At 34.6% G+C, this 14,980-nt stretch overlaps 2 protein-coding genes and 1 long non-coding RNA gene across 5 annotated transcripts in view; 1 reads left to right on the forward strand and 2 right to left on the reverse strand.

Annotated features, from left to right (window-relative positions):
* LOC105329631 (ADP-ribosylhydrolase ARH1) overlaps positions 1-3,344 on the reverse strand; it is a 47,408-nt gene extending 44,064 nt beyond the window's left edge. For 2 of the 3 annotated variants that reach the window (XM_066065319.1, XM_066065320.1), the window contains exons 1-5: positions 3,245-3,344; positions 2,676-2,883; positions 1,005-1,058; positions 759-863; positions 57-141 (exon numbers count right to left, since the gene is read on the reverse strand). In XM_066065319.1, coding sequence (XP_065921391.1) covers positions 57-141; positions 759-863; positions 1,005-1,058; positions 2,676-2,835 — 404 coding nt within the window. In that variant the 5' untranslated portion in view covers positions 2,836-2,883; positions 3,245-3,344. The remainder of the gene's footprint in view (positions 1-56; positions 142-758; positions 864-1,004; positions 1,059-2,675; positions 2,884-3,244) is intronic. The other variant, XM_066065322.1, reaches the window with a different exon arrangement.
* Positions 3,345-5,173: 1,829 nt separating this feature from the next.
* Positions 5,174-10,461, reverse strand: LOC136269864 (uncharacterized). Its single transcript, XR_010707431.1, has 2 exons — positions 8,577-10,461; positions 5,174-5,447 (listed from the first exon to the last, which is right to left on the reverse strand). It is a non-coding gene; the product is annotated as an uncharacterized lncRNA (long non-coding RNA).
* LOC136269863 (uncharacterized) lies at positions 5,526-7,930 on the forward strand. Its single transcript, XM_066065328.1, has 3 exons — positions 5,526-6,479; positions 6,593-6,659; positions 7,303-7,930. Exons 1-3 carry the CDS (start codon positions 5,996-5,998, stop codon positions 7,889-7,891), a joined length of 1,140 nt encoding a protein of 379 aa, XP_065921400.1. The 5' UTR covers positions 5,526-5,995; the 3' UTR covers positions 7,892-7,930.
* Positions 10,462-14,980: the final 4,519 nt, after the last annotated feature.

The raw sequence follows: 14,980 nt of genomic DNA on the forward strand, positions 1-14,980 counted from the left end.
TTCTGTCAAATTTTTAACTAACTTTTACTGTTTTACTTAGACCACAAAAAACCTACCTCTCATTGAAATCAATTCTACATCCCTCTTCCCATTTAGACCTGTTGGGTTTCAGATCATGAACACTGTTGCAACAAGTCATACCTGATTTCAGAAATTCAAAATCACTAAATATAGCATCCTTGCTAGCCAAGGTTTAGATCCAAAGGAAATGAAAATTAATGAATTGGACCCTTGGCTAGTGAAGATACAAATATAGTACTGGTAAATAAAATTATTAACCAACTAAAATTTTTCTTTGTAAAAAATTAAAATTGCAAATCAGAAAGCATCAAAGTCAACATGTCATGATATGCTACACAATGTCACATCTATTATGAACATGAGTGAAGAAAAAAAAGCTCTGCTCCTTATACAACAATAAACCTCTTCGTCAAAATGACATGATATATTACATTACGTCACATGTATAATGAATACAAGTGAACCTATTGGTTTTGGTCCTACTATGGAAATAAACCTCCTCTGTTCCCTCTTTCCCACCTTACATGTTGTACAGTAGCATGCGCAAACCTAAGGGGGGGGGGGGGGGGATCGGGAGGTCCAGACTCCATGCAAAATTCAAATTTCTTTAAATTACATTATAAAATTACCAAAAAATATGCCTCGGACCCCCCCACCCCCCCTCGGGGAAAATTTTTCTGGATCTGCACATGCTACTTCTACAAACCTCCTTCCCCCCTCCTGCCCCATTGCTGTACCTGGAGCCCTGCCCACCATGTCTCTCATGCAGGCCTTGTACTTCTCAGCTATCGTTTTGTATAGCTCTCCTTTATCACAATTTTTACCACTTTTCTCTGTCAGTGCTGCAAACAAAAATTAATAGCCTTTTCTTTTTTCTTTTGAAATATGTGCATCTAAACAAAGTAAACATATATGTACTATTTTTTTTATATGACTGCCCGATAGGAGAATGTCAATAAAAGAATAAGCTTTTGTAATCTCACCTTCTGCTGTTGCTAAATGCATGACTGTACCATCACCGACCATCCACCCTGGTACTAAAAATAGCAAAAAACTGGTAATACTGGTTACAAAGAGGAAAAACTCTAAAACCGTAACCTAATACCAGCAACAAAATACTGGTTACAAACTGCAAAAATGCTCATGTAATGAAACCTGTTACTAACAACAACAAACTGGTTTCAACACTTAATGGTATCATGATAACCTAACCTTTGTACAAAGGACTATGTACGGTATAATGCATGTTTTGCCCCAAAAATTAAAGTTTTATTACAAGCTTTAAAAATAAGATGGAAGATAGTTGAAATCGTATTGAAAAAAGGGTGTAAAAACTTATCACCAAAGTGTTGTCACAATGTAGAAATGACGTCATGAAGATTGCTTTATTTTGATAAATTGATGTTTTGTAGCAAATTGTGGGTGTTTTCCGATGGTTTTTCGACTGGGAAACATCGAGCGCAGGCTTACTCAAGTACCATTTTTTAGTATAACATATATAATTATCTGAAGAAAAACATATGTTTAAATCGTATTTGAGCAGACCTGCGCTCTATATTTCCTCATGCAAAATATACAGCAAAAATGAGAATATTTTCGTTTGTTTGCACATTTGCGAGAATTAGGTCATTTGGATGACGTCATAGATAAACAGCGAATGCGCAAAGACTACTAAAATCAAGATTAAAGTGATACGCGTCCACTGTACAATGATTTATGAAGATTTGAGTTTTATATGATACTATTTAAGAATTGGATAATATTGGGGGCAGATTTTGACCAAACCGCACATATTCCTTTAGGAAATAAGTTACAAGATTATAGATACAAATTTGGGGTTTTTTTTGGGCAATTTGTATGACTCACCAAATTCACAAAAAAAGCTAAACATAGTTTTGTAGTTGATAAACTAGGTTTATTAGTCGTAAACTGCAGTTTATGGACAGAAAACTATAGTTAAAGACATTAACTTAATCTATATTTATCATCTCTAAATCATAGTTAACAGGATCATCTATGTTTCAGAAGTGTATTAAAACTATAACACTAAAAACAACCATTTGTGATTGCAAAACATAGTTTATCTGATAAATATAGTTTCAAGATTGTGAAACTATGATTAACAACTCTTCACTATAGTTAACGAATATAAATTATAGTTAACAGATGTGAATTTATATTTATCAGCATAATCTATGATTAACGTTTATTTACAGATAGATAAAAAACTTAGATTAGCATTTGTTAACTACAGTTTGCAACCATTAAATATGGTTCTACAGATAAAAACTATAGTTAACAAATCATTGAATATAAATTACAATTCATAAACTATAGTTATAACAGTCGAAAAACGTATATGGTCAACTGTAAAATTATGTTTATAGCTCATTTTTGTGAATTTAGAGTGCCATAAATATGATCACTACTTAGCTTCAGTCACCCATGAACCAGTCCTAAAGAAAACATATTACCGGTACTGAATGAACCAGGGATTACAACTATAAATCTACTGACTAATAGAGCTCCTGATTAGTAAAGTAAGGGTCCTGGGTTCAACTTCAAGTCTTGCTAAAAATTATCATCTCATATTTACACTTACTAGTAACTCGATCAATTTAGCACTAACATATAAAATGTGGTCAAAAATTTACATTTGACATTTAAGGCCTCTATTCCTCCAAGAGATTTCAATTCCTTGAGAATCTCCTTCCCTTTATGGCAAACCTCCCAGGAACCGTTCTTGTACCCCAGGGCATCTCCAGCACCACTCAGTACCATAGCTGCCTCGTAGCGAAGAGGGAGGGAAACCATATCTCTTTTTTCTTAGAGTTAGTTAGTCAGCTACTAGTAAGGCAAATTCTTAATATGAAATGAAAATAAAAGTTATTGGTAACGATCCCGCTTAGTAAAAACAAGTAGCTCTTTAAATTCCAGGAAAATCCCATGTACCCCTTTTGTTAAAAGGTTAAACTTTAAGTTATACATGAACGTGATTATACATTTTTTAGTAAACAGTGTAATTAGTTTCAAATAAATCAATTTTAATTATTATAGGAACATCAACCCGTCAACAGCCATCGATGATGGGTATTTCCAAATCAGGCAAATGACTCAGTAATGACTTAACTCATAAATCTTTTAAGAAAAAGGGTCATTTTCTTGGGTTCTCCCCCATATTGTATATAAAGAAATAAAATACCGAGTAAATCTTCATTCTTACTGTTAATTTTATATACTGTTTTTCGTTGACAACTTTACGGCTCCCATTTGTGTTGTGCAAAAGTGAAAGTAAAGCAAAACAAATGGGAGATAACTTGTAACATACTTGCACACCGGAAACAACGTTTACGTTATGGACAAACTTCTGACAGTTTTGTTTATTTTCATGAAGTCTGGGCTCTGTATGTGTGGCTGGACAGAAGACGGGGGTTACATTGGCCTCTACCCCGGGGGTTGCACCGTACATATGTATGTGAATACAAGTTCAGGAGCACGGTAGATGCATAAAACATTGTGTCGGGGGGGGGGGGGGGGTATTCACAGGTAAAATAATTACTTTACCGGTAGATAGTAAAACATTTTAATAAATCAATGTTTTCATGTCTAAGGTATAGGATTAAGTTATTGTTGAAAATTACCATGTTTATCCTTTTTTGTAATCATAGTGCAGTTATATTTTAAATATTTAGACACAAAGATTATTTCATTTCCATATAACTTTAGGCCTATAACAACTGATCTCAGATTGTACATTATTTGTTACAGTTGTGACAGTCTTTGTTCAATAATCGAGAACAAAGATTTCTGTATGGTTCGTTTTATCATTAAATTTATTTTGACACAATGACTCTAACATCGTGATGTATTTAAGCCATGAAAGATAACATTTTTACATTATCTTACTTTAATTGTACTTTAAACATTTAGCGGGAAATAACGCTTTTACATGAATTACATTTCTCCAAAATAAGTCATAAAATATATTAATCAGATAAAAATATTCAAAAACACTTTTTCACCATTCTATAGAAATATACTCGTTACACTGAATGCTTGGTGAGATAATAACATTGACTTTGATTCTGTAATTTGAACAGAATAATTCTAAAAATATTTATTACTAAAATAATCTAATTGATCTTATAAATGACCAATTTAATCAAAGGTCTGATCATCATAAAATTCTTTAATTAGATTTAAGAATCAATTTATACTATAATAAATATTGATCTTAATAATCAACACTGTATTCAATATTAAAACATATCTTTTCATTCCAATTCATTCATACTCATTAGTTTGTGATCATGGACTTAATTAATATTTTCTGCAATTTAAAGGATATTTAATTTTATTAATAGTAAGGGTTATAGGATATTAGTATTTGAGTTAACTTACCAGAAAAAGAGCAAGGCCTGGTCCAAAATTCAATTGGGAGTCAATAATAAATATCATGTCTGCTCTGGTCAATGTCCGGATATAGACACAGATTGTCAAACTTGGCGGTAAAACACATAAAGCAAAATATACAACCCAACCAGGCTACAGTGGAAGGTTTCCGGAAGTTTCAGTAATAATGCTTACTGGTTCTGCCTTTGTTCTCTCTAGGAATAACTGGAGGAGGAGAAGTACTTCTTGGAAGCTTTGATCCGATAGGTAGAAGCAAATTTCTGAGAGGAACTCTAGTTCTCCTTCTCTATCTTCACGTCTCACTTTATAAACAGGAGTATCATTATTTGCTTTAGCTAAATTGACATAAATATCATCTTCCCATTTATCAGCAATTTTATGTTTGCCGTCGTAAACCACTTTTATGACGAGAAACTCTGTCACCTTCCTCTAAAGTGATGACTCTTGCTTCATGTCATAACGACATTTCTGCTTCTGCTTAGAAGATTTTTTTGCTGTCTGTGCCTGTCTGTAAGCATGTTGCAGTCTTTGCTTCAGCTTGGGTACGTACTTAGTTGTACACTGATCCTCAGAATTGCTGCTGGAAAATCCAAAGACTACATCTACGGGCAAAAATGGTTCTCTTCAAAACATTAGATAGATTGGTGTAAACCCAGTTGTATCATGTCTTTCTGAGCGTTATCTAATGTTCCTTGTCACAGATTGGCCGAGCTGGTTGTCAGAAAAAATAACTAGTTGAATAATTAACTACATTTTAATACTGATCAATACATTTGTTTATCTTGTAATTTAAGTTTTACAGAGAAATATATTTAAGTTTTTGTATGTCACTTATTTGCTGGTCCGTAATGGCGGCCTCGGTGGGCTCACAAAACCATCCGTCCGTGTATCCGTGTAAGACAGGCCAAAGTTGGTGAATCTTGACTGTTGAATAGTTGAATGTTGAATGTTTATGGTGGTTCCATTTTCTAAAGGCTGAGTTCCTTGAATACTGAATACTGCAATACTGGGATCTATTAATAGTATACATTTCATTACTGTATATACCATACATTGGGGTTATATTCTATGCACGTTTTTCCACATACATATGCATTACTTTACACATAAACTTTACATGTATTTACTTTTGTTTTGCCTCGGACTAGAATGTCACGACGTCATTGGACGAAACGCGTCACGTGATTGCCTTATACATCTCTTTACACGGCAAACGTCAAAATTTAAACGGCAACATGGCGGACGTAACGTTAGTTTAACTGATTTTTTACACAAACGGTCCACCATACCTTTAATTTTTAAGCCCCAAAATATTTAGAGTGATCCCCCCTTTACCCATGACGTAATACTATTTCGCACAATGGCATCCAGCTGAAGGTTCGTGCAGACGACGGACGAGGAGCGAAAAAATAAGAGAATTAATCTCAATTCAGAAAAAACATTACGATCAAACAAAGGAGCAGCGAAAGTGTTTAAAGAATATTTACAACAAAAAGGAGAATCGGTGGATTTTGAAGTATTTGACAACGTGAAACTGGACGAATGCCTTGGCCTTTTTTATATGGATCTCAGGAAAGTGGATGGCAGTCACTATAAGGTAAACTCACTTGAGGGCATTCGTCACGGACTAAACCGACACCTCAAAAGTCCACCATTCAACAAGAAATATGACATAATCAAGGACCCTGCTTTTACTGACAGTAATACTTGCTTTAAAGCTGTTCTTGCTGAGACAAAACGTGTCGGAAAGGGGGATGCTCAGCACTACCCCATCATTTCAGAGCCTGATATACATAAACTGTACACAAGCATGCACCTCTCCATAAATACTCCACAAGGACTGTTCAACAAAGTTCAGTTTGATGTACGGATGTTCTTCTGTCGCAGGGGCAATGAAAACATGCACGGGATGACAAAAAACACTTTCAAAGTTTTCACCCATGACAAAACTGGCCGAAAGTACATGAAAAAGGTAGTGGACGAGCTAACGAAAAACAATAAAATTGACACAGAATCGTCTTCAGGAATAATGCCAGAAGTGCCAGGTAGGTGAACTGTTCATCTTTGTTTTGAATTATAAAAAATATCATATTCAAATAGTGTACACCAAACTGTTATTAAGTGTTCTTTCTTCATGGATATTAAATCATACTTTTAGGATCCATATTTTGCCCAGTACTCTCCTATGAGATGTATATATCAAAGTTGCATCCAGAGTGTGACAAGTAAGTGTAAAAAAATAAACAAAATAGATTTATAGATCAAAGGAATATATTTGTTTATATTATGAATTAAAGGGGCATGGTCACGATTTTGGTCAAATTTCGTTTTTCTGTTTTCATTATTTGCAATGCTTTAGGAATGCATTTCTAATGGTCAAATGAAATTTGGGTGCCAGTCGTTGAGTTTGAAGCAAGATACAGGGCTCACAATTCTTCGTAATGTAAACAAGGCTCGTGCCCTGTTTTTGTTTACATAGGTTCAATATACCAGTATATAATCTTTTAAAGCTTGTTTGTCTATCTTTTTATTCATTTAAAGCATTAATAAACAGTTCCTAACGATTAACACATTTATTTTAGGTGTAAAACTGGAATTTTCACTTCAACATTCGAAATGTAAACCAACGCTTTGTTTACATTGCGAAGATTTGTAAGCTCTGTAACTCGCTTATAACCAGTCAAATGACACTCAAATGTCGGTTGCCTATTAAAAATGCCTTACTGAAGCATTGTAAACATCAAAATTGAAAAAATAATTTTTGACCAAAATCGTAACCATGCCCCTTTAACACACTTAATACACATTTCATAAAAATAGAAAGTAATGCAAATTCATCCTCATTAACACGTCGAACCTTTATTTCAGACTATGGCAACGACCACTAGAATCGTTTGTTGACTCAGACAGTGTTTGGTTTTATAACGCACGGGTTGGTGAAAAAAAACTCAGCACATTTCTAAGCCGAATTAGTAAAGCAGCTGGCCTTTCTAAAATCTATACCAATCATTCAATTAGAGCAACCGGTGCGTCCATTTTGTCAAAGTCCATGTTTGGTCCGTCACAGATAATAGCAGTCACAGGTTATAAATCGGTTCAAAGCTTGAGTGTGTACCAAAGAGTCAGTGATGATGAAAAAATGATGATGGGCGACTCTTTAACCAGGAACATTCTGCCTTCAATGCCAGCGCTGCCAGACTTAAACAAGCCTGCTATTCTGCCTCGGCCCGCATCACTAGCTTGCGCTGTCCGTCACCAAAATAAGACTCTCCGGGAAATTCAAAATGTTGATCTTGAGCTGACCGACATCAATATGAATGAGCTGTTTAATGATTTTGAGGGTCAGGAAATCACATGTTCCCAATCAATTTCTGTAAATAAGACCAGCCTTCAACCAACCTCCCTATTCAGCAATTGCTCTGTTACCATCCATCAACTTACAATTAATCAAAAATAAATGTGGCTGTTTTTCTTCAAAACAAAAATGTTAAAAACTGTTTATCACTGTTTAGATTTTAACGTTCATTAGATAAATTTAATTGTTATTTTAATAAAAATTTGTCTGTTAAACAATGTTGAGCTATGTCTATTAAATGAATTCAATTGTTAGACGATATTTTGTTTGTTTAAATATAAAACTTAAAGTCCTCGACAAAACAAAACACTTATTAGGTTTGATACTGCATGACTCTTTACAGAAATTTGTGGGGTCGGTAAAGTCCATAGAATGCTCGGCTCCGCCTTGCCTTCTGTGGACTTTACCGACCCCACAAATTTCTGTAAAGAGTCAGTATCAAACCTAATAAGTAATAATATTATACATGTATACTTTTACTCATGTTTTACTAATATATTTTTATACTTGTACTTTACACATACTATATATATTATACAAATAGCATGTTTACTTATACACTGAATTCACGCAATTACTATACACACTTTTTACAATGTTTACTGTGCATTGTTACTTTACAGTTACTTTGTATACTTTATAAACATTACCAGTTTTTATGTACTGAAACAATATGTTAAATTTAAAACAACTTTATGGAACAAATGAACAAAAACACAAAAAGGAACTTGGCTGTCATTGCAACTAAAATTAACAATAAACAAACTTTAAAATAAAACTCTCTTACCTCAGAAGTGAGAAGAACCTGGTTAGAATATACTCAGATGTAAATATTTTGTTTAACAAACTCTATGACAGGACAGCATGTCCTTCTCAGGTGCCTGCTACGACCAACTGACTACACGGGTATTTAAATGCCTAACCAGTTGAGTGAGTTTAAGGTACTAAAAATAAATCTATGGACACCTGATGTGATTAAAAATATATATACAGGTAAAAACTATGACAAACAATTTGGACATTAAATGTGACAGTCCTAACCTTGATAGGAATGTCCTATTAAATCGCTCTGTAAAACCATTACCCATAGGGTGATATGGCGTTGTCCTGGATTTAGAAATGCCAAATATATGGAGCATAGTTCCTCTATGATGTTGCTGCAAAAATTTGTTCCCTGGTCCGAATGAAGTTTAGCTGGAATCACGTAATGAACAATAAAATGGTTATAAATAGCTTCTGCTGTTGTTTTGGCTGTTTGGTTCTTGGTGGGCACGGTAATTGAATATCGGGTGAAATGATAGGCTATTACTTAAATGTTTTGTACTCCTCCTTTCGATGGTTCAAGAGTGAGATAGTCCATGTATACAAGCTCTAATGGTTCTGATGTTCTGATGTTGACCAATTCTGTTCTCTTATTGCTGGTCTTGATCTTAATGCACCTTTCGCAAGAGCTGATCCAATCAGAAACATTACACTGTATCTGTGGCCAGTAAAATCTTTGCCTAGTTAAGGAGAGAGTCTTATCTCGCCCTAAATGACCCATCTTGTTATGCAAGTATTCCAGAACAATGGGAAACACTGATGCAGGAATTACATATTGCTGATGAGTATTGTCATCTACAGTACCGATCAGGCCCAACGTGACACCAGAGTAAACCCCAAAAAACCCCGGGTTTACTTTTTGGGTTTACTTGGGGTTTACTCTGGGTTTACTTTTTGAAAATTTGGGTCCACTCGGGGTTTACTTTGGCTTTACTCGGGGTTTACTTTGGGTTTACTTTGAAATTGCTTTTGATGTCAACTGTATGTACTGAAGTGTGAAGCAGACTAGTATTTTATCTTACCATCCTACTGCCTTTAATTCCCACCCTTTGTATATTCTAAATACACAGTTAGCGTCTGCTTTCAGGGGTATATATCTGACTGGGTTTACTCTCTGTGTCCACCCTGGGTTTACTTTGGGTTTACTCTGGGATTACTCTGGATCCACTCTAGTAAACCTTAAGTAAACCACCCAGAGTAAACCCAGAAAGTAAACCCAGGGTTTAGTTGAGGTTCACTTTCTTTTAGGTTGGGTCTGATCGGTACTGTACTTTGACTTCTCTCTTAAAATACTATCTCTAACTATTAGTTTGGCAAAGTTCCTGTGATAAACAAAATCATCTTCAGTAATGAGTGTGTCTCGTTTAGGTCTAATAAATTCCTGTACCTTGCTTTTCCAAAAACTAACAGTAGGAAATGTCTTTTGGATTTCTATGATAACCAAATACTTTCCAATATATATACAAGGTTGTACTTGGTTGCAAATAGCATCATCTATAGCAAGAGATTCTGCATATGCCTGTCCAGTTGCAAGCTGGCAAATTGCCTTAATGGTTACTATATACTGTTTCCACTTCCTTTAATCTGGATAATCTATCTGTATCTATATTTGTTTTCCTTGGTTTGTAGATGATCTTGAAATTAAACGAAGCTAATACTGAAATCCATCGATGACCAGTTGCATCCAATTTTGCTGAAGTTAAAACATAGGTAAGGGGATTATTGTCGGTGAATACTACAAACTCTTTGCCATGTAGGTAATCTGAAAATTAATCTGTGACCGCCATTTAAGTGCCAAAAATTCCAATTTATGGGTAGGATAATTCTTTTCAGATTTACTCAATCCTCGACTAGCATATGCTATAACTCTATCCATTCCATCCTGCTCCTGATATAGCATTGCGCCTAGTCCTGTCTGGCATGCATCGGTATGGAGCTTAAAAGGTTTGTCGAAGTCTGGGTAACCTAGGACGGGTGGTGATGTTAGATTCTGCTGCATGAGGTCAAATGGTGTTTGCTGTTCCTTCTTCCATCTCCACTTTGGATCCACTTTCTTACCTCTTGAATTTTTTCCTGTGAATTTTTTCCATGATATCAAATAAAGGTCTAGCAATTTTAGAAAAATCTTGAATAAATTTCCTATAGTATCCTGCAAACCCTAAAAATTGTCTTATCTCTTCAGGTTTCTGTGAAGTAGGCCAGTTTTTAACTTTAGCAAGTTTATCAGGGTCTGGCTCAACCCCATGCTCGGACACAATGTGTCCTACATATTTAACCTTCTTCATAAGTAAGGAACACTTTTTTGGAGAACGTTTAAGGGTATAATCTCAAATTCTCTGGTAAACTTGTTGAAGGCGATTAAGATGTGCCCTGAAAGATTTAGAAAATATGATTATATTATCTAAATATATAAAACAAATTATAAGATGAAGATCGCCTAAACATTGCACTTGAAGACGTTGATAGGTTGCAGGGACGTTTGCAAGGCCGAAACTCATGCGGTTGAATTCATAAAATCCAAGTGGACCAGTGACGGGTTCTCTATTTAATATGCTCCTGTGCCATTTCTATCTGATGATAGCCGGATTTCATGTCTAATACACTCAAGTATGTGTTACCTGAAAGAGAATCTAAAATCTCTTCTATTCTAGGCAGAGCATAATTATTTTTGAAAGTCCTAGAATTAAGATACCTATAGTCTATACATAGCCGCAAGGATCCATCATGCTTCTATACTACTATATAAAAATAATAGACTCAATTTTTTTGGCTTTAATACCGAGAAATCGGAAGAGTACTGTCATTTGTTTTATATATTTTAAACATTATTGGCCCTTGAAGATTACCAATTCGTTTTAATTTTTTTTTTCAATCAAGTTTCGCTAGTTATTAATCAACGAATATTCCGTTTAAAGATCCTGAAATCATATGGATTTTTTGGATTTTGCGCATGTGCATATTACGTTCACGCTTAATAACGGGAGGCTCTTTGGTTTTTGTTTCCACAATATCACATTTGCATGGATAAACTTAGAAACGATATTACAAATACTTGTAAATTTTCATTGTCATTTGTCATTTATAATATTCTGCTCATTAATGGAAATACGACAGATAACTCTAACTCTGTGCATTTAATAAGAAAAATCCCGATAGTCCCGAATGTCAACTCGAAGCAAGTGAAAAACGTTGCTGGAGAAAGTGTTGAATTCTTTATTAATATGAATTAAATTTTAAAATGAAAGGTATTTACAGCCTCAAAATGGTTTATTGTGAATAATTTGACCGTTATTTTCAATGCAGCCGTAGTATATACGTCAGTATGGATCCTGAAAACAATGGGGAGCCTATTGTTCTGAGGGAACAAAAGGAGAACAATTGGGGTGTGGTTGACCTACATTTGGGACAGGTGCCCGACATGAGACCTGAGCGTAGCAACAAATCAATAACATAGATTATATTAGACTGTGTTTGACGATTACCCGACTAAGAAATAGGAACTCTCAAACACAATTGGGTATTGTTTGGAGGAATGTGTCACACCCCTGCGAATGTGTTCGGAATGCTTTATTTATCGTTGCTAAGTATGTAATAAATCCAGAGGTGCTCGAATGAAAGTTCACGAGACTTCACCGAGATTTTTCAGTTCCTGTGAAATTTCGAAAGATGTATGTCTTATTTCATTATCTAGCGGTTTTTAAAAATTAAACGATGATATTCAGAATAGAGTTATCGTTCGTGTTCAACCACGTGTAGAGTGGTTGATAATATAAACATTGGGTTGCTTAATAAAATCATAGCCATGTTTGATGCTTGTGGTGTGCAATACCATGTTTTTAAAAAAAATAATGGGTGAATGTTTTGCATAAAACTTAGTATATCGAGCCATTTTCAAGGAACATTCTGCATAAAATAGTACAGTTTATTTCACTATTGATGTTATTACTAGGTCAGGCGCGGATCGAAAATTAATTCTTAGGGGGGATCTCTACTACGAATGTTAGTTGTCGCAACAGCAGAAAAATAACTATTTTTTGTATTGTCACATTTATTTCTAGAACTCATTTTATTCACCAATTAATGAAGATAAAGTTTAAAATCAATAAACCTCTAGAATTTATATTTGACTACAAGTACCTAGATTCTCTAAAATAGACTATAAACACGAGGCACGATTTTTACTGCGAAACTGAAAGGGTCAAATAAAACCACGTGGTCTAAAATTTAAATGACAATAACATTCGCAGGGGTGTGTCAGTGACCTTTAAAAAGAGTTAAGGGAAAAGAGACTGGGTTGAACACGTGTTTGATAAAAGGGTAGAGTAAGAGATCGACCTCATTGTTAGACACTGGGTAGAATGAATACCTGAGTGTAGTAAGAATCGTTTTAAAATGAAGATAGCTAAACGTCGAGAAGAGAAAGAGGAGAAAAGAGGGTTATGAAGAAATAAGTCTGTACATGTAAAATTTAGAAAATCGTTTGAGCGATTTAAAAACCGTTTATACAATTGAGAAAATCGTTTAACTGATTTTTGAAATGGTTTGAACGATTTTTAAAACTGTTTTAACGATTTTTTAATTCGTTTGCCGAATTTTAAAATTCAAATACACGAATTAGAAATTCGTTTGTAAAATTAGAAAATCATTTTTATAATTTTGAAAATTGTACCTTTTGAGCTTTATTGTCAGTTATCCTTCGTCTCACAAGGCATTCCTAAAACTATCAGTTAACGGTATATAATGAATAAACCCATTCAAAGCCTTTCATGCATGCGAACTTTAAAAATATTAAAAATCGACCAGGCCAGTTAGAGAATCGAGAAGATCGTTAGAAAATGGAGGTATCGCAGATCACCAAAATGCTGGTCCGATGGGTGGGATGTACCATGAAATTTACAAATTAGATTCCAGAGATTGACATAAATAAGATGTGAAAACATCTTTTTAGATCATTTTGGAAAAAGGTGTCGCTGCGAATGGTTCTCAAGTCTTCGGACAGTGTATTCCGATAATAAACTTTGGGATTTTAGAGTGTGTCTTCCAAGATCTCTACCTCTTACAAGGAAGTGGACAGTGGAGATGACGGAGTTTCGTAATGACAAACCTGGACGATTATCCATTAAGGAAATATTTGTATACTGCTTTATCTGTCACAGTTGTAGGGGAAAGTCAAAGACCACTTCTAAGACGGATTTTTTTTTTTTTGAAAATACTAAAAATCAAATATTTCTTTGTCCCTACCGTATTCCTTTACGTACAAATAACATTGATCATCTGCATATTTTTATTAAAGACAAAACCGACGAAGACCCGTTATTTTTAACAGGAGAATCAACGGTGACACTTGTTTGCCGACAAATGTAAAATGACCGTAATGGTGATGAACGTTTTATTCCCATTATTCGAAGCAGAACATAGAGAGGTTGAGGAATACTTCACAGAAAAAAAGAGCTTAAAATATTTAAGTTCGACACCCCTCAGTGAGCCAGTAGCTGACAAACAATTAGTGAGAGCTCTACCGAAATTTGGGTGAGAACCTAGTAAGTTGCAAGAACTTGTGTTCGAACCATTTGTATATTATATATACAATAAAATATGTTCAAACGCAAACCGAAATTCAAAGAATCCATGCAAATACGAGACTCATATGCCCCTCAGGATGCGTATGAAACAAAATGAAAGACAGTTGCCTTCCAAACATTCATTAAGATCTTAAGGAAAAGGACGCATTAAGTAAAGAGGGACGAACGACAAATCGAAAAAAAAGTTATTTGTCTGAAATCAATTCAGTTCAAAACATTGCTGTCGGCGATGGACTCCGTTCAAGATACCACTCTCAGGAACGAAGCGCAAAGTTGGCATCTGGAATACAACGTTTACGTCAACGTGAGAGAGAACAGCCATTGCATGGATATAGGACAGTACATCGTTCAATCCAGAAAAGGATTCTATTTGAGACTGTTTGAAAGCATCCTTTTTACAGACTTATCGGTAGACATCAAGAATAGTCTTCTGGAACTGAAAAACGTGAAATGCTGTTCGGAACGCGATGATCATCAAAATCAAATGGAAATGGTACAATGCAATCGTTGCAACGCTAACTCTTTTTTACAAACTGGTGGGAAAAAGAAATGAAAAACATTTCGAATTTTAAAATTTGTTTATGAATTTAGAACACTTTTTTTCTCCGTCTTTTGTCACTTATTATGTTCTTTATTTTTATCGATAGCATTTGAATTTCATGTAGAGAATATTCGTATGATTCAGTACATTTTTATATTAAAATGAATGGATTAAAATTAAACAAAATTTTAATTGCTTTTTTTTAGTCTGAAAAAAAAAAACCCCGCATAATATAAGTCACAGAAA

The sequence above is a fragment of the Magallana gigas genome, chromosome 7 (assembly GCF_963853765.1).
Source record: "Magallana gigas chromosome 7, xbMagGiga1.1, whole genome shotgun sequence".
In the NCBI taxonomy this organism is placed as follows: Eukaryota; Metazoa; Mollusca; class Bivalvia; order Ostreida; family Ostreidae; genus Magallana; species Magallana gigas.